Raw genomic sequence first — 20,405 nt, 5'->3', positions numbered from 1 at the left:
GTTAGCAAATGCAAGATGGCTTGTCGGCAATGGGGCCATCCATTTTTGGACTGACCTTTGGATTGGCCATCGTTTATCTTTCTGGAAACTCTTGAGGACCTAATTAATGTGATTGGAATTAGCAGATCACATTACAGGAGATAATTTCTCTTCCAACCGGGCTCCACCAGGCCTGAGAGTTATTTATTTATTTGGTTCAGAAACTAGCCTTAGTAATATATATAGAGGTGCTTAACCTCTCGAATTTGAGTTGAACTTCCTGTAGTTCTTTCCTATCTCAACTGATGAAGTTTATTAGAGCAAACTCAAGTTGGGAGGAGATTCTGACCACGATTGAGAGAAAATACCTTCAACCGCCAGCCCTTTCCTTAGATAGGATTCTGAAATTAGAGAGCTGTTTCAGCTACTTTATCAGTCACTAGTTGCTTATTTGATTAAGGCCACCACATTCGCATGTAACTACTTTTCCCTGCGTCAGTAATTGCAATGAGGTTGCACTCCCAACCAGAAGGCTTCAGCCTGAAGGCGAAGAAGTGTCTAAACAGGACGATGGACTTCATTTCGTATATAACCAAAAAAATGAATCAAGAAAGTAATCGCTTTTGTCCACATTCATTCAGTCCTAGTACAGTATCCACACCATTTCCTATTGCTTGCTCCATTATTCCCTCTGCGGATGCTCCGACCTGCTGCTTTGCCTCACACCCATCAACAAATGAACAAGGTCTATGGCACAATTACTATATCTTTTGTTTTTTGTTTTTTGTTTTTTTTTTTCTTTCTCCTCTATGGAAAGAGGGGATAATACGTGGTATAACTGATTAGGTTCTTGAGACATATGTTTGGGGGAGGTGGGAGTTAACTCAACCTTACGAATATTCAGACTATAACAGTTCCAATGAACAGTCACTCACTTTTGACAGTTGCATGATTCCAGAAGATGATCCAGAATTAAGTCAATAGAGATAGATCGTAAGAAGTGGACAATAGAGATGGATAGCGAGAAAGGAGAAAATGGCAAGAAGCGAATACAGCAGCTGACTTATCTAAATTTGACTGCCCTTGCAAAGGAAATTCTGTCCCTCCTCATTCTACACCTTCTTCTGTCCTTGAGATTGTAAATCAGGACTCATCCGGAGTTTCCTATACTAGAATGTAAAATCTATTCATTTAATACACTGGTAGAGGTCATGCCAAACCCCAGCTTGCCCACCAAAAAAAAAAGATAGCAAGAAAGGCTCTTCACCGATCATTGTGGTGGAAGAGGTGTGGTGGAAGAGGAGTCAATCAAATCGCAGAAGAATTGAAGGTTAGGAATTCACTTAGGCCTGTTGGCTGTGAGGGGATAGGAAGAATTCCTCCTAAGCCATCTATTCATTTTTAACGGCCACTGATATCCTTCCTTTCGGTGGGCCCATATGGTGTATAGGCATTAAAAAATTGCACGGTTTGAGGATCTGAACTGGAGGAGTCCTGCAAACAGATAATTTAACAATTGGACGTTGAGTTCAGCTGCAGCTGCTGCTGCTGTTGGCAAGATAAAAGCTTGTCATTAAAAAAATGATTTATTTCTTGCTTGTATTGATATTTTTGGGCCTCTTTGGATACTTCTAAAAATTATTTACATATAATCTGATGCGTAATCTTCTTTGTATAAAATCTTATACTCAAAAAATGGTTATAAGAGATTCATATCTACCTGAGTTGATAGCTTCCAAAGTGACCTTAATGCCTCATTTGCAAATAAGATTTAAGTTAAAATAATCTTACTTGCAAATAAGGACCAATCTTGGAGGATCCAAAGAGGCCCTATAAAATGCCTTTTCAACGGTGTTAATGACAACATCAGGGCATCACATATAGCACATTCTCTAAAATAAGCTAGAGTTCAGACAGCCATAAAGAGTTAACAAAAGAGTCATAGCATCTCCAGTTGAAGAACCACAGAACAGAGCCCGTATGTTAGGATGTCTTTGGATAATTTCATCACTGTGAAAAGCTTAATTTCATGGTTGCAAAGAAGAACTCCAAGTATGGTAAGATGTCATTTCAGCTAGGGATTTCCATGCATCTGTAAACTTGAGTATGATTACCCAGAAAAAATTATAGGTGTTACGTATGTACTGAGTGATCATCTGAAACCCTTACGATTTGTGAGCCGATCTATCACCGGTTACCCACATTGCTAGGAACTCAGATTTGAATAGACCGAGATATTCAGCATGTCTCAGATTCATTTAAGCTTCCGGAGAGCACGACAACATGTTTTTGCTATTTCCTGTTGAGTTTAAGGTGTAGCAACTAATATCCATGATTTGTGGACAAGGACACGAGTGTCGCGTGTCGACACTGACTCGGAGTGTCGGACATGGCAAACTCCCAAAATTTAGAAACGGGGACACGGCTAAAATAGAAAGTATATATAATCATAATTTATCGATACGGATTCGTGTGTCAAGTTTCAACACGGATATGAGTTGTCTGACATTACAACATCTAGAAATCTAAAAATGGTGACACTACATACACATAAAATTATTGATTATTGCACAAATAAGTGACCATGCGCCCACATTAACTCTTAAAAGTGTCCAAAGGAGTGTCGACATATGTGGACACGCATGTCAACAATAAATTCAAAGTGTCGGCTAAATCATAGACTAATATACTTCCTTCTGTAGTTGATTTGACTAGATGCAAACCAGAATTTTTCACAACGTACATGAGTTCTTTTTAGGAAATGACAACTGTTTGTAGAGTTTAGCATCCTGAGATGGGAAGAAATACAACTCACGACTTCAAAATGGATAAGTCACTTTGTGTGTTCATTGCATTTAAGATTGACAGTGGCATTCTGATCATAGCAGGAAAGTTCTAAAGAATTTTCAACAAAAGGGTGTAACCACCACTTGAATTTGTGAATAAGTCTGAAGGGAATTAACCTCAGCCTGTTCTCTAAATTCTCAAAGCGTACAAGATCAGTAGTCAGAAACAGGCCTACAAAAGAAGCCACAAATCATGACGTCCACAAGCATTTCATCCATCATTTGTACGTAATCCTTTGAAATTAGAAACATATTATTTCCAGCTTCTTTCTCATTAACTCAATACAAAAAAGTACAACTGCATATACTAACTAGTAAAAGCCTACAAACTCATCAGAATGCATATAACAAACTGTTGTGCAGCAAGCGTTACCCAATAAAAACTAAGCAAGAACCATTCAGCATTGATGGGATCATGTTGTTTGCTTGCAAAGGACTCCGTCACTGCCCTCGTCAAGGAAGGTTCTCAGGGTGGAAGTTCAATCTAGCTTCACTGAAGAAAACAGGTAATGCACAAACCAGAAAGAAGAAAGGAACCCAACTGTGCCGGTGGCAAGCATAATTGCCAGAACCATGAAAAGTGAGTAACCAAGGTACAGAGTAGCAGAGACAGGACCACTAAGATTCTTAAGGTCAAACATGAGGTAGTTTACAGAGTACAAAAAGATATAAATGGCAACGGATCCTGATGCAAAGAAGGATTTCCACCACCATTTCCAGTCCTCCACACACAGATGCATGTAAGTGAGGACTAGAGATACTTCGGCACACACAACAACGAGTAAAATCAAGACAACAAAGAGGAACCCAAAAACATAGTAAACACGGCCCATCCATATGCTAGACATTATAAAGAAGAGCTCAATGAAAAGTGTACCAAATGGTAGGGTACCCGCTCCAAGAACCAATAGCCATGACGGATATTTCTGTGCTGGGATTTCACGAGGAATTTGATTAGTTCGGATAGGGAACTCGATATGGGGTGCTTTGGCTCCAAAATACCCACCCACTAGAGTAAGGGGAACAGAGATGCAAAACCAAAGCAAAAGCAGAACAATAAACAACGAGATGGGAATTGCCCCTGTGCTCTGGCTACCCCATAACAGAAAATTCAGAGTGGTTAGGATCAGAAAAGCAATACCAGGAAAGAAACAAGCAACACGCCAAGAAACCGACACCCATCCGGAGAAATCCCCACATCTGATCGTCTTCCAAAGCCTAACAGCGGCGTAGCCAGCCACTATTCCAAGCACGAGGTAGAAAAAGAGCATACCTGTTACCAGTGTACCTCGCGAAGCCGGTGACATAAAGCCAAGTGCCGCGAACAAGATAGTCACAACGGCCATCCCAAGTAATTGAACTCCATCACCAACTAATATACACAGAAATGCTGGATTACTTGGAGCTCTAAACACATCCCCAACGACAAGTTTCCAACCCGACAACTCCTCGTTCATCTGTGCCTGTGCTTCCTTGTCAAGCTCCTCATATCTGGTCAGATCTCTACGGACTGTACGTAAGAAGATCACGAGAACTATTCCAGCGAGAAAAGTAATGACCATGAGCGAATTGAGGATCGAGAACCAGTGAACCTTTGAACCCTCCATCTTCAAATAAGCATCCCATCTCGAAGGCCACTTGATATCGCTATCCGCGAACGAAACCTCGTAGCTGAAGACCAAAGGCTGACCTTCCTTCACAGGCATTCCCGCTGTAGTTTGATCACAGGTTATCACAGATGGGTACTTTCCATACATTTTAAGATCCTTCACTGCATTGACATCATGTTGAAAACTACAAGGGACAACTTCGAATCCAACGACCATATAACCAGGAATATCAGATCCCAACTTCTCAGTTGTCGGGATCACCCCGGCTGCATCGCCAGTTCCCATGACCCGGGCGACATTGGTCTCCTCATATTTGTGCACCAAAACAGTGAATTTCAAATGATTGAACACATAATAGACATTCCGAGAATGGATCCCAATTGGGTACCCAGTCCATCGGAGAATGTATTCGTCCTTCTTGGTGTACCGGATCGCAGGTAGGTTATCGAGAATTAAGTTAACCTGATACATCTCATCAATCCTCTTCTTTAGAAGATTAGAATCGTCAGCCGAAAGGGGATCAGTACTGCAAAGGAAGATCTGACTTTCATTTGTGTGCATCTTAAATCTATATGGGGAATTCTCAATCCTATCACCCATGAGAAGCTCACCTAGGTTTTCGGCACTATCCTTAACACCCTCTTGGGGCTTACAGAAGGGCAGGCTGTAGTAGCTAAAAGGCATTTCTGTATCAATTGAAGTTATGGAATTCACTTTCACAGATAAAGCACCACCTATCTTGTATTTCTGAGGGTAACTGCCTGGGAGATAGAACCCATCTCCATATTGAAGAATCAAGCAAAAAGCCAAGACCCATATGCTAAACCTATCAAAATAACCCATGTTTTCACAAGTTTTTGTTGTACAACCTCTATTTATTCACCTTTCCTCAGATCTAAAAGAAACCCAGATCAGGAAATGGGTACAGAATTCAAGATCGTAGATTATTTGTTGAGGGTGTTGGGTTCTAATGGAGATATTAGCATGAAATAATGGGAAGTTTTCACATATCTAGATTGAGATAGATTTTTCAGAGCTAGTATAACTAATAAGTAATAACAAACAAAAAGAGGGATTGAGTTTTGAGGGAAAGCAGAACAAACTAACCTTATGGCAATCGATATGGCGAGGATGGTTATGAAATATGAATCTAGTGGGCTAAGGGGAGGAGACTCTATCTATCCCCTTATGTATCTATATTCTCCTCTGTAAAACACGCCTGGACTTTCTGGAAACGACCGAAATACAAAGTAATTTTTCCAAAGACAAATCTACACCCGAATTTTGCCAAGTTACTAAGAAGCTTCCCATGCCTTTATTTTCCCACATAAAATTGACAAAATGACGGTGCTGACGTGCTGTAGGGCTCTTTACTAACAGCCAATTTTTGGGTAAAGTGTGCCACGTGAATAAGATCGGATCCCTTGATCTTGTCGGCAACTACAAGTCTGATAAATTTACATTGACTCACCTCGATTGGATGATCTAGCCCCTTGATCCATCAAGCCTTATTTAGTGTTCTACCAGTAAAAGCTAAACCTTGTTTTTTTTTTCTTTTTTTTTTGTCAAATTATTCACATTCGATTGGGAGATGGGAATAGAGAATGCCCATCTTTAGTTGGACAACCCAGATATATAACGTCCAAATACATAAACATTCACATTAAGGAGATTTTATAAGGTGTAAGCCCTTATAGTCCCGTACTTTTTTGCAGAAGGTACTGTATGGTCGGCATCATAGGATTATCCAAACCGTCCATGTGGTGGAACACAAGGTAAGGTAAAATAGGTTGTGCCCAAAAATTATTGCCACAGGATGATCCTAGCCCTCCGATAGAGAAGACTGCTGGCCTGGGAGAAGCTAATCTTGGTAACTAGGGCTCTTCTTTCTTCTGTTGTTTTAGAAATGGCAGGCTTACCATAGGTGAAGGCGGGATGAAAGCCGAGAATGCAATCCGATGCCCGAGCTTTTCAGTCTCGCCTATCCGTGTTTGAGGAAGCGGTGGACCATAGGGAGAAAGAAGTTGTTATGCCGATTGGAGGACAAGATCGAGGACCACAAATTGATACACCCATAGGAAAGCGGGGAATTGAATCTTCCTTGTTAACGTTGAGTCTTTCAATCGGGAGGCGGAAGGGAGCACCCTCTGCAAATGTGAAAGGGAGTGCACTGATAGAGTGGATTCGGAGTGCGTAGCGTGAAAAGGAGTGGAAAGTCCATTTTCGTGCTTTCGCTTCAAGTCCGTGCATTAGTAGAAGCAGGGCTCGGTTCCGTAACTGAAACTAAATCCTTAGATCCTTGGTGGGGAGGTTTTAGCAAGCTTAAACGTCTTTTTAGGAAAAGAAAAAAAAATCATACAGGTCAGTTTCTGACCGATCGATTCGACGATTTTAGATCGAACAGTTCAAGCGAAAGGGGCTTTCTCAGAGACAAGCTCAAGCCAAGCTCACGGTTCCTTTCCCAGGTTTAGTTTAGCTCGAGTCATTAGAAATGAAGCGAAGGCTTAGTAGACAAAATCGGTCTGAGCTGCTTTAGATATAGCATAAACAACTAAGGACAGGGCCAACTACGGGGTTGAATTGGCAGTTGCCAAAGGTGCGAAGTATTTCACGGGGTGCGGCGAAGCCCAATTCGGTCTTACACAAATAAGGTACTATAAGGGCTTACACAATATAAAATCCCCATATGTTCTTTCATTTTCCATTGAGAAATTATATGGTGCAAGGCGGTCATGCACGTGCAGCCCAAAAATAACAGGGGGCCTAGTAGGGGTGCAACTCGGGTCGGGCTTAATATTTTACTGGAAAATCCGAGATTCGTAAACCCAACCCTACCCAAGATAGTTTCTTGGGTAGGGTCGGGTCGGGTTTTCATTTTTTTTAGCATGAGATAGTAACTAATTTTAAAGATTGTAAAAAAAATAAAAATAAATTCTTCACACAAAAAATCTCTAGATTTATGTCATGACACTATATTTTGACATAACAGACATGATCACCTCAATGAAATCAATTGTCTCAGTTCACTGGAAAATAATTTTCTATGTTTTCCAAGAGAGATTTAAGAAAGTCACAGTATATCCATATGAGTCGGGTAGGGTTTCGAGTTTTGGGTTTTTTTTTTGTTTAAACCCAGCCCTACCCAAGATTGAGTCAGGTTTCCAATTTAAAACTTGACCATACACAGGACTCATGATTTCTTAGGACTGTCAATCGGGATGGGCAAGCTCGAAGCCTGCCTGTTCGGCCTGCTAAAAGCCCGCCCATAATTAAAATAAGAACAAGCCAAACCAAGCTTGGTCAAAAGTTGAAGCCCGACCTCTAATTTGGGCCGAGTTAGATCAAGGGTCGTCCAGCCTGTTATAGGCCGGGGCCCGATAATATATTTACTATATAATTTTTCAAGATTTTTTATGTCCTTAAAAATCAGTAGATATTAATTAAATAGGTTACTTAAACATTAATATCTTATAGGCTATAGTTTGATATTAAATAGGTTTTTTTTTCTTTATTTATTTTGCCCCTCTTCAGCTCACTTAATATGATGATCCAAACCGTTGAAGTATACAAATTGGGCCCCTCTTGAGCCCACTCCATATGAACGGTTTGGATCATCATATCCTATAGGCTATAATTTGACTTCAGATTTCTTAAATGAATAAGACAAAATCTGGCAAAAAATCAATCGATGTGGCTTTTCTCACATGCAAAAGCCAGCAAGTTTAATGGCTTTCTATGAAATTGGCTTTTCTGTGCTTGCCTTCTAGTCTTTTCTTGCGCAGAAAATAAGAGGTGATGGGCAAGCTCGAATTCAGCCCGAAGCCCGTTGTATAGACATGGGCTGAGCTTGAGCACCTCAGGCCCGCCCAAACTCGGCCCAATTGACAATCCTAGATTTCTAAACCTGACCCATGTTATTTTCGGATTGGGTTGATGCCAGTGGGGTTAAAACCATCAACCCGACCCAAGTTGCAACCTTTGGGCCTACATTATGTGGGTGATCCAAAGTTCCAAACCATTCATCAGGCAGTCAGAGTCTTGTAACCCTAGGGCCTACATTATGTGGGTGATCCTAACCCTCATTTATTTTTCATTTTGATGATGTTTCTCGTCTCTCTCTTTCTCTCAATTTTTTCCATCTTCTCTCTTGTAAACCCTAAGCTCTAACTGTGCTGTCTCTTCACAACGTAAGTATCCTTCGCATTGAAACTCACTTCACTTGTAACTGATCGCTCCAGCCGTCCGATTCGAATTACCATTCCAAACCCAAATCGCAAACGAATCGTAACGTTCGGTTTCAAACTTACCGGTTCAAAATCCTAGGGTTCTTCTTCTCTCAACTCGCCCATGGCGGCCATGGCACTTCAGCTCCGGTTCAAATGCAGAACTCTTCAAAACCCTAGGTTCACTCACCTCTTCTATTCATCATCATCTTCTCCTCCATCTCCTCCTCCTCCTCCAAATGATGAAGAAAAACAGAAGGAATCCATTTCTTCATTTTCTTCTTATTTCACTGACGTTAAAGAAAGCCTCCGAAAATCTTCTTCTCCTCCTCCTCGAAGGATTCCTCGCTCTCCTTCCTCAGATCCACCTCATTTTCTCTCTTCAAAACCCTATAAAGTCGCTTCCCTCGATGAGATCCACAAAAACCTCTCGGAATTCCGCCGGAGATCCGCCGCTCCGGACGCCGGAGAGAAACCACCGGTATCTTCCTCTCCCCCTCTCTCATTTCAAGACATTTACAAAAGCAATGTTATTGAAAAACCCAATGAAGTAAGTGGCAAAAGCGGAAAACTCACCTTTGACGAGATCCACGAGAGCTTAAAAAAGCTCCGAGCCCCTTCAAATCAGTCAATGAGAGGATCAGATAGAGGGAGCCAGGTCTTAGATCCATTCTCTCTATCTGTTTTCAAAGAGAGTTTAAAACGTAGGCCGCAAGATTCGCCCTTGAATTCATCTGTGATTGGAAGGACTGAATCGCTCCCTACGTCTATTTTTGGAAAGGAATTGGGGGCGAAATCGGAATCGAAATCTGAGGCACCACAGACGGAGTTTTTGAAGATGTATAATTATAAAGAGTTGGGAGAAAAGCTTAGGAAACTCCGTCCTGAGGTTGATGCAAAGGAGAAGAACTGGTTCTCTTTGGATGAGTTGAATGAGAGGTTGAAAAAGTTGAGGGTGATTGAAGAGAAAGAGGCTGAGTCGAGGATCGCGGGAGTCTCGTTTAAAGATCTGAGGGATAGCTTAGTGAAGTTGAAGAATACGTCCGATGCCAATGCGAAGAAATCTTCGAGTATTTTCTTTTCCTGATCTATCTGCGTAGGTAGCTAATGTTATTATTACTGCCATGGTTATTGAACAAAGTGTAATTATCTACTAATTGTATTTTTCAAACTGTTTTAATCATGCATTGCTCAATTATTTTGATAGCTAATGTTATTACTCCCATGATTTTATACACACTTTGCCTTTTTTATTTTTCTTCCCACGTCTTTTTGTTAAGAATGGATTTGATAATGAAATCCATGGTCTCTTCACTTTGGAAATTGTTAGAACTCTTTTATTTAGCTGCCTTTTCAACTTCAGATTGGCAAGGCCATATGATTCTACTATAGCAACTAATCCAAACCTAGTGTCTACTACGGTATGGTTGTTGTCTCAGTGTTTCCTTCAAAAAAATTGAAAGTCTTAGATTTAAGATTAAGGTACAGTAAATGCAAGCCAAATAAGAGTTACCCAAGAACTAATAATAAAGAAAGTGTTCTCAAGAGCTAGTGGGAGCTGCAACTTAACCAATTGAAAATCTAAGACTGGGTTTCCACTACAGGAGAAACAAGCTATTGCTAGGCAGTGTTCTCAGTGTAATGCTTGACTCACTGAACTGTTAATCTCTGTAGAAACTCTGACTTTAGCACCTCCTATAACTCCCAACATTGCCACCTTTGGCTTCGTAAATTCTAAATTTACTGTACTAGTTTTCTACTATTTGTTGTTTCATCACTTTGAAATTGGTACTGTTGAAAATCAATGTTTTTGTAATACACCCACTAATTTAACTATTTTCATTGCCATTAAACATTAATATGTTTCGACATGTATTGACATGCGTGTATGCTGAAAATTCAAAGTGGCGGCTGAATCATAGTATAAATATGAGTTGTTGTTGATGTAATCTGTACGGACTTACATGAATTTCTTCCGAGTATAAAATCGTGCTTGCTATTTCTTATAATACGTAGGCTTTGGAATGATAACAATCCTCTGTGTGCACACGTGGCCATATGTGGTCTCATACTGTCATTTTTTTTCATGTTGTTCAAAAGGTTATCAATACTGGTTTGGTAAGTTTGAGGCACATCCTTTTATTTTGTTTTCTGTTGTGAACAGTGGCAAGACTATCTATGCTGGGTCAACTGGTAGGGCAAGCGACTCCAAGCTTTATGCACTCGCCTCCAAAGGATGAGTTAGTTGAAAAGGTAAGTGAACTTCAACTTTTTTTCATACTTCATTTTCATACTAATGCATTTGAGTTTGTTTAAGATCCAGTCGTGCTTAATGGATGTTTCTAGATACAAATTTTCATATATAAAGGTCAAATTAGTTTTTGCATGTCTATATTTGCTGGTATTATGGTTGTCACAGGTGTTTGTACTGTTTTGGAATCCCAGTGATAGTCTGAATGTCTGATTTCATACTGACTGTCACATAGGTGGCCCAGACCTCGGAGCCTTGGCGGCTTAGGGGAGTCGATTCTTCCCTTCAGATGAAAGAAAACTACCCACAGATTCTATAGATTGGGATTTTCTTGTATTGGGGTTCTCTTCATCATATTATTCATGTTTTATTATTTGGGAAGATTGGTTACTCACAATCTTGAACGTACATAACTGTAGAGACATCTGCATGCATTTTCCTACAAAAAATATAGGTGGCATCATGGTTCTCAATGTGGGCCAAAACGACATGAAATGACGACCGTGTTTCCATCCCCACTGAAATGAAATCTTTCACTCGATATGTAGATTTTGGTAACGTTTCGGTCGTGTTGACCGAAATGCTTATCAATTTATTATATAAATTACAGAACTTTGGTCTACATATCAAAATTTCGACTAAGTACGTGGAGAGGCTTGCGTTTTCACTTTTTTGCTTGTTGAGTCCTTATAGACACACACACACATATATATACACATAAAAGGAAAAAGCATACAGATGTCAAATATGAAATTACAATCACAAGGAAAAAGCATAAAAGATGTTGAGTCCTTATAGACACACACACACATATATATACACATAAAAGGAAAAAGCATACAGATGTCAAATATGAAATTACAATCACAAGGAAAAAGCATACAGATGTTTGTATTGGAAGCAGATCCTTTGTAATGAATTTATCCTACTCACAAAAACTCCTTACTTCCAACTTGTGAAGATTGGTAGTCAAAATTTGCAATTCTTTTGATAGTGTTGACTATGAAATTTTATTAAAAGAATTTGAAATTTTATCCCAATTTATTTTATGTGTGATTCTCTTTTTTCATGCATGTGAAAATTTTTGCGAACAGATAGTTTCCTTCCCGAATATGATGGAGATAGTATCAATCTTCGTCTACCGGTAATAATGACAGAAATAAATAAGCAATTGCTTACCCACGTTATTATAAACTAGGAAATGATATTTTCGTATAGCGTGCCGGTGTTTTTGTATATGATAACAATGTAATCAAATTTGAAATACCAAGGAGAAGCACAAAAGAATACCACATCCCTCTTTTGTAGTATAACGCATCACATATTGTGGTCAACTATATCTCAAGTGTAGCCAAGCAAATCACTGATTACTCTACGCATGATGTTTTATAAGGAGATTAACCTTCATTAGTTTCTCTTTTGTGATGTTCTGGAACTTAGGAATGTAAGCTTTTCTATCTTTTGTGTTGCCATACTTATTCTAAAACACAATGTAATTTCCACTCTTCCCATGCTTGTCTTGTAAGCATGCATACACATACACTGTAATTGATGCTATGCAATTCAGCTTTCTGATTAGAGATTTAGGTGGCCTGATTTGCAGTCACCAACAAATAGAATTAGAACCAGTAAATTGGAATAACTATTTCCATAAATCAAATTAAAAGAGAGTCCAACTGGGAAAATTTAAATTGCACCACTACAAATGGAATAGGGGTATAAAAATTTGAAAAGAAAACAGGTCAGAAAATTCAAGCTATTAAAACAGAGGATTTATAAACATGGGCTTTCTTCTAGTGCTTGGAATTCATATTTATAGGCAGCGGATGTAATTAGAAATAAGAAACTCCTACTTGCTGCCCACTTTGCTAATTAGCATTGAAATTCAAATGCCACTAGTGTATATTAGAAGATCAGAACAGGGGAAAGGGAGATAAAACACTTGATGAATCTGCTGTTTGCAAAACTTATCTATTCGTAGCATGGACTGTCGTCAGGAGGCTGGAAAACCGAAAACCCGTTAATGGACTGGAGATTTCCTGCAGATGGTGATGGAGCTGACATGAAGATTTTCTTATCTGGTTTCTATACAAAAAAACAAATAAGAAAAACATACAAATTCACAAAGTGGAACCCCGCCAATAAAATTGAACTAAAAACATCAAATTACAGGAAAAATTTGAATTCAAGCACAGAAATTTCGATTTAGAAGCAAATGATTTTAGTACAAGAGACGTATAATAGTGATTCTGCTAACCTTTCCCAAAAGAAAATACAAATGCTAAGATAACCAAATACAATTTTTTTAGATAGCATGACCATTTGAACTCATTCTATTCCTTTGGGGTATGTTAAGTAATATAGAAACTTTAATATGAAAATACATAACATTAAAAGAGAGGAAAATTAAAAAAAGATGAAAGTATGAGATGTAATGGCACTTTGCTATATGGAACGCTTTCAGTCACAAAGCATCATGAATAAAACAATGACATTAAAATCTACAAGTATAAGTACGCACAGATAGAGTTCTTGCATTGAAACATCAAATATCCACATCCAATATCTCGAACATACAAATTCATGCGCATTATAAAATCAAGCCTTAAAAGTGGTAAGATGAAATGCATAATTCTTTCGGTCCATCTAAATAAATGCCATAAAACCTGCATTAAAAAGGCATATGTATTTGAAAATGAAAAAATATAAAAAGATGAAAGTATGAGATGTAATGGCACTCTGCTATATGAAACGCTTTCAGTCACAAAGCATCATGAATAAAACAATGACATTAAACTCTACAAGTATAACCCTTGAGTGTTGTACGCACAGAAAGAGTGCTTACATTGAAACATCAAATATCCGTGTCCAATATCTTGAACATACAAATTCATGCGCATTATAAAAGCAAGCCCTTAAAAGCGGTAAGATGAAATGCATAATTCTGTCGGTCTATCTAAATAAATGCCATAAAACCTGCATTAAAAAGGCATATGTATTTGAAAATGAAAAAACAGCTAACAGTAGTAACAAAGATAGGAAGAGTTATAGCGTTATGGATTCCATGGAACAATCTTATATAACATGAATGGAAATGAAATTTCCACTCTCTTGCCTAGCATGTCCACTCTCTCTGTGTCTTGTCTTGAAAGTGACTTCATTATGAGGAAAAGACAAAGAAAAGGTGGTGGGTGTATCATTTCCGATGTAATTGCTGAAAAAGAAGGGAAGACAAAAGTAATATATGCATTATAAAGATACCATTACAGAAGGGAAGTGATAAATCCGCCCCTTTTGATTACTTCATGTCAGAAGGATTCAATGAGGCTGATTGCCATGTACAATGCTGTTGGGTGTCCCAAGTAATCAACAGGGGGCGGATATATCACTTCCCAGAAAAAAATATGCATTATAAAGATAAAATTAGTTCCTTGGTATCAATGAAAATTGCATCTACTTAATTGTCTAGAGAAATAGTTTCTTAGCAAGACGAAAATAGCATGTTGTAACTTGTAAGTAGTGGAGGATTCTTCAGTCTCATTCTATAGAGTAGTTGGTAAACATTTTAGATCAGACGTGCGCATACGAATTGGTGGCGGACTTCATAAATAACATAGGTTCCAACAACAAAAAGCAAAATGGAAAATATGGTTGGAAGAAGCCAATATTTCTCAATAGTGATCAATATTGTAAACAAAACCAACCTCTCGTAACAAATCCCTTGTTATGAAAATGAGTGCAAATAAAATCATACAGAAACAAAATGTCTCAAAAAGCAACAATCAATCAGTCACAACAGAACCCAAAATATCAAAAACCTTAAACCATGAACCCAAAGAAACCAACAACTCAGTAATCATAATAGGAAAAGAAGAAGGAAAAAAGAAAAGAAAAGAAAATCACAAATAACAGCAACTAATTCAAAGACAATTCACTAACATTCGCACATGCAATTAGACCCATTTGAAGGGGCTAGGATTATTCAATCACGGCAAGGCCATATTTCAATCTTCCAAACCATAATCACTATAGCATGCGCAGCATTGGTTTCATGTGGAGGCAACAGAACATATATTATGCAAAACAGAAGCCATAGGCATCAAAGCTTGGAAATCAATAGCATCAAGCTATGCATGTTAAACAAAATTCTTAATTCTAGAAGGAAAAGAACAGATGAGAAGTGAACTGCCAAATCATAAAAAAAAAAAGAAAAAAAAGATGAGAAGTGAACTGAAACATTAAGATCTGTATGAGCCAACGAGAAAGCTCCAAAAAAGAGATGGGCTGTCTCGATGAGAGTCCACACAATTTTATTTTTTAATGGTATGAGAGTCCACACAACTATGCCTGAATTCCTCAAAACCGACCTGAAATCATCCAAATCCATCATTGAAAAAACAACTGAGAACAAATCGTAAGCTTCCTACGTGCAATTTTTTAGTCCTTAAAATCTCTCCTCCCAATTCAAATCACAGAGAAAAAAAACAGATGTATCAAACACCCAAACAGAGGTAAACGCAAAACCAAAAGGAAAAAAATAAAAGACAAAAGAGAAGCCTCATAAACAGTAAAATCTCCATTGACATCTCACTAGAAACCAAAATGTACTAAGGAATAAACTCATTGATAATCCCTAAAGAAAACGAACAAAAAAATAAAGGGAAAAAGAATGATTCCAAACTGACATGTTAAAAATGAAATTGATGGGATCCTCCAAGAAGAAATTCAATTTGGCAGCCATCTTCGTGAAAACAACTACAAAGGAATGATTAATAAAAGTTAACGAAACTGCAATGAGATGTCACATTACGAAAAAAATAAAGAAACGAAAATTTTTCTGGCACCATTAAAAAAAACGAAAATTTTTCTGATGAAAAACTACAGTGAGATTAGTTTTTCTGATGAAATCTTTGTAGAAGGCAAAAAGGGAAAGATTGAAACAGAAGTCCATAAATAAAGGCCAATTAATAGGGCAGTGAAAAGGAACTGAATTAAAAGAGTTTTTTTTTAATGGTGTAAACAGTTTATAGAATGAGAAAGTAGTCCATTTGTGGAAAGAGTTTAATATAGAATTAAATTTTGCTGAACAGTGAATTGAGATGATTTTGTATGATGAAATTGTAGTAGCATTCCTTCCCCTCTCCTTTCACTGTTCCTGTGAAAAGGGAAATGAGAATATATTGATAAATTGCCAACACCATGAAAATTTTCATTCTGACTGGCCAAACAAAATAGTATGAAATTATGTAGTAGTATGAAATCATCTTTTCCAAACATGAACTTAAATAAACAAATCTCCTGGTATTAAGTTCCCCTGATATGAGCTGAAATGCACAAAGCAGCCCATCTAATCTTTTGTAAACAGATTGGAGATTTTATACCATTTAAAAAAATGCCATTGAAGATTTTACTCCATGCTGCAAAGAGATGCAGTAATAAAAACATCTAAGCAACATAAAATGAGTTGATGTAACATTAAAAAAAATCTCTTCTTCTTCCTTTCAGAGCTTCCTATCCACCTCAATCAGCTCTGCCACTGACCCTCAAGGTTTGGAGAATAACCTTGAGGCATCCAAGTCTATCAGATGGAGTATCTCCTCTTCCTGCTGCTGATCCATGAGATCTGCAAATACCTGCACCAACATAACAATCAAGGTTATGCCAACCAGTAAGAAGGGTTCATAAGAACGAAGGTTATGCCAAGTATATTGCCAGGACCTATGGACTTAGTAATTGGAAACTAAGTTAATATGAGTGTCCCCAAGATTAAAAATCTGGCAACAGTCGGGATTGAAATGGAGAGAAGAGTACCTGTAAGAAAGGATAGTTCACTGCCCACCATCAGTCAGTGAGGTGTGGTTCCTTGCTCCACTGCAATAGTTGCTGGTAGGAAGCCATGATGCATCAATTTGGGAAAAAAGAAATTGGAGAATCGACAGACTTCTGTACACAACCAAGGTTGAATCGGTATCAGCTGCATGCTTGGCTACAAATGGAGGGACGGCAAAAACTTGGGTCTAAGCTTCGGTTGTGATAAATGGTGTTTCCATCAATAAGTTCAAGAGTTATTATAGTCCAATGGGAGGATATTTGTGGCATGGCATATCCATCATGGGGTCCAACGCATGAATGGTTAGATCATTGAACAAGTCCCTCCCACCCGTACTTTTGTCTGCCCTTAGTTTTCTTTGTAAAGTATGGCCCGCCTTTATTTTTATTTGGAAAATTTGGCAGGATACCAATACTTCCTCTTCATTATAAGTTATTGCATAGCATATACTGGAAGTCTTTATGCAAATAGCATATACACGAATCCTTTAGCTATTATTTTACCACATGTCATAGTAGCTTTCCTTTTAATTAAATGTAAATTGATTTATTCAATGAGTGAAGATGCCTCTGATATAAATTCGTGAACTCAAGTCATAATTTGTTTGATGTTTGGATTTTGCAGTATTTCCATCCAGATAACATGTCATCAGAAGAGAAGCTGAAATTGGACCTTAAGCGTGTTAGAGATGAGTTTAAAATGTCAGAATCAGATTGCGGATCTTCACGTGTTCAAGGTAAACATTTATCTTTTATCCCTTTGATTGATGATGGTCTAATCTCTGTCATGCCAGGGCTCCCTTGCTCCGAAATCAGCCATTTGCTTTTTGAGAAAGGATGAGATTAAGAACCAAAGGGAACATGGTGAATAGTTGTTTGTTCAACTAACTCCATTGTAGTGGAGCATAGACCACTTGTTTGTTTTAGCCATACCTTGTAGCTTATCAATTTTATGTTATTTTTCTATGAATAGTACTAACTGAAGAGAATTCAAACTAGAAAGTTTTCCCCCTCCTTTTTGTATATTTTGGCCATCTAGGTTGCCCAGGTTTTGCCTTTGTGGTTCATATCATCATGGTGTTGAGACAAGATCTGTGTTTCTTTATGTTGTCCTAGAAGGCTTAAGCTAAAAAGTTTTAGTTTTTTTTAATGAGTTACAACTTACAATCCACTTCAAAATTTGTTTTGTTGCATGTATTGACAAAGTTTATAAGTGGAGAGTGTATGTGTTGCTTCCAATAATCCAGCAAAAATCCAAACTGTGTCTTGGTGATTGTTATGTTGTGGCTTGTTTTCCAAAACGGTTGGGAAACGGTTATTTAAACTGTATTACATGCAAAGACGTGAAATATGGTTTTGAATTTAAAGTTCAAAAATAAGAGAACGGTTATTCTCTTGGAAGTGGTTTTCTCTTGTGCATAGAGAGAAGGATGAGTGTGTGTGTGTCTTATCACTTGGGAAAAGAGGTGGAGAAGAAGAGCACAAGTATTGTTTGGGTTGATCTCTTGGTGAAGGGAAAGCACTTTTGGTTTTTCCGGATATTCTCTTGAGTTAAAAGAGAAGGGAAGAGGTCATTCTCATCTCTTGGAAGAAGGTGAAGACACATGGTTTGATTTTCCTCTTGTGAAGTGACGAAGAGGAGGAAGGGTCTTCTCTTGAATGAAGACAAGAAGGTGAGTGGATTCTTGGTTATTCTCTCTTGTAGTTTCTGTTTGTAACATAAAGGAGGGTTTCTTTCTTGTACTGAGAAAGTGGTAGTTTGAGAGAGAAGGTATCCCTGGAAGAGCAAAAGAAGGGTTACGGGTTGATGGGATTGAGTTAATCCCTTTTGTAATCTTGTTATCTTTTCTCTATTAGTGGAAGAAGTGATCTCACCCGTGGAGTAGGCCATTGTGTCGAACCACGTAAATTGTGTGTGTTCTCTGTGTATTGCTTCTATTGTGCTCTTTGTGGTTGTTTACATATTGTCTTTGATTGTATTATTGGATCGGATTTCTTGTCCGACGTCATTTTTCCGCATAATGTTGACTAGTATCGATCACATAATACTATTGTGGCATTAATCATCGTCAATTTGCTGTCAAGTGGGCATTATACCGTGGCATTAATCATCAGGAAGAATTCAAACTATTGATGCTGCACGTTTTTGTTCATATCATGTTTGCTGTCAGCCTTCATTGTATGTTGTAATTTTTATTTTGGCTTACTCATGATTGTCTTGTTTTACAGTGGCGCAACTCACAACAAAAATCAAGCATCTTTCTTCTGTATTACACAAAAAGGTGACTGACTATGCTCTTGGATTCCTTCTATAACTGCTTCAACTTGTGATTTTTTTTTCTAAAAAAAAAACATATATATTCTAACATATAAAAGGGTTATGGCTTATAAATTCATAACTAATTGTACTATTGATTGATATGATGCAGGATAAGCATTCTCGAAAGGGTCTTCAAGCAATGGTTCAAAGGAGGAAGAAGCTGCTCAAATATCTACGAAGAACTGACTGGGATTCTTACTGCTTTGTTCTTTCTAAGCTTGGACTGAGGGACAACCCTGATTACAAGAACTAGAGATCGGTATTTGTTCGTTTGTCTTTTCTTAGGTCCCTGCCGATGAGCTTCTTTTGGGCGCCAATCAATTTTGCCACCAGAGGATCCAAATTTAACAGAAGGTAAAGAATAATATGATTATTGATACATGTTTCATCCATAACCACTCCCCTGCTGTTCCTTTTGTTCATTTTAGATATGTCTGTTCAAATAGGAAGATGCATTTTACTCAAGAAATTCGTCCTACTACTTGCGTAACCGTCATGGTGATTTTCCTATGATGTGGGTTTACAAATGACAAAAGGGAGATAATTTACGAGAGAAATGATTCATCTGTATGTTAACAATTCAAAATTTTGGACCTAAAAAGATGAATTCTGTACTGTATTCTGAAATGTTTTCATCTGTTTGATGAATATACATGCTTATTGCACTTCTTATTGGAATGAAAGGATTGAGTTGAGTTCATTGGAATAAACCCAAATGAAAATTTTGCTGTGGGTGAATCTACACCGTCGATTGAGATTGAACGGTGATGGGCACTCGCCCCTCACTTTGAATTTTTTTTTTTTCAGTGGAATAATTGGGCCCACTCCCCATCCCCGTATGACCTTGGTCGGTGACTTCATGTGTTTCATATTGACTCAGCTCATTCCCAGCTACCTCACTATCATCATATTTATGTTGACCACCTTATTATGTGAACCATGCAGCTCGTTCACACTTGGAAAAGAATGATCCAAGGTTTCGGTTGAATTGTTCGAGAACGATTTCTTGCTAGACTTTGGGGTTAGTCAATGATTGACTGGGTGAGTTTCTAGACTTTGCTTAGAATGAAGCTTCAATGTAGTAGATACATGGATTTTTTTTTCTTTTTTTCGGGCTACAAGGGTAGTCAGTGCATCTTATTTTTATAGACACGGAAGATTATCGTAGCCCTTTGGTTAAATAGATTAAGTCAATTAGAGTTCTAACAAGGGCTTCTTTTCGTAAGATTTTGCCTTAATCATTTAATTCATCTCTGGTGGCAGCTCTCTCATGCGGCGAACGAACAATGTTTAATGTATACTCAATAAATACTATTAAAAACTACAATGCTTATTGGAGAATCGGTT

At 38.1% G+C, this 20,405-nt stretch overlaps 2 protein-coding genes across 4 annotated transcripts; one reads left to right on the top strand and one right to left on the bottom strand.

Moving 5' to 3' along the window:
* Positions 1 to 3,014: 3,014 nt before the first annotated feature.
* On the bottom strand, positions 3,015 to 5,723 carry LOC143879499 (Endomembrane protein 70 protein family). The gene has a single exon (XM_077381918.1). The coding sequence runs from the start codon at positions 5,276 to 5,278 to the stop codon at positions 3,305 to 3,307; it is 1,974 nt and encodes a 657-aa protein (XP_077238033.1). The 5' UTR covers positions 5,279 to 5,723; the 3' UTR covers positions 3,015 to 3,304.
* A 2,762-nt stretch (positions 5,724 to 8,485) lies between these two features.
* LOC143879498 (S15/NS1, RNA-binding protein) lies at positions 8,486 to 20,141 on the top strand. 3 transcript variants are annotated; one of them, XR_013251301.1, is made up of 6 exons: positions 8,486 to 9,728; positions 10,823 to 10,911; positions 17,364 to 17,475; positions 18,968 to 19,020; positions 19,168 to 19,412; positions 20,004 to 20,141. XR_013251301.1 is itself a non-coding variant. In XM_077381917.1 (5 exons), the coding sequence occupies exons 1-5, from the start codon at positions 8,783 to 8,785 to the stop codon at positions 19,309 to 19,311; spliced, it is 1,344 nt and encodes a 447-aa protein (XP_077238032.1). In that variant the 5' UTR covers positions 8,487 to 8,782; the 3' UTR covers positions 19,312 to 19,756. The 3 variants fall into 3 exon arrangements, 1 of the variants encoding a protein (XP_077238032.1); XR_013251300.1 differs by lacking the exon at positions 20,004 to 20,141 and adding an exon at positions 19,505 to 19,756; XM_077381917.1 differs by lacking the exon at positions 20,004 to 20,141 and having other exon boundaries at positions 8,487 to 9,728; positions 19,168 to 19,756.
* The last annotated feature ends 264 nt before the right edge of the window (positions 20,142 to 20,405 follow it).

Source organism: Tasmannia lanceolata, unplaced genomic scaffold (genome assembly GCF_043159265.1).
Source record: "Tasmannia lanceolata isolate RefF3 unplaced genomic scaffold, GAP_Taslan_0.1 ptg000006l, whole genome shotgun sequence".
In the NCBI taxonomy this organism is placed as follows: Eukaryota; Viridiplantae; Streptophyta; class Magnoliopsida; order Canellales; family Winteraceae; genus Tasmannia; species Tasmannia lanceolata.
The sequence above is the reverse complement of the archived record's forward strand: the minus strand, read 5'-3'. Positions and strand labels throughout refer to the sequence as shown.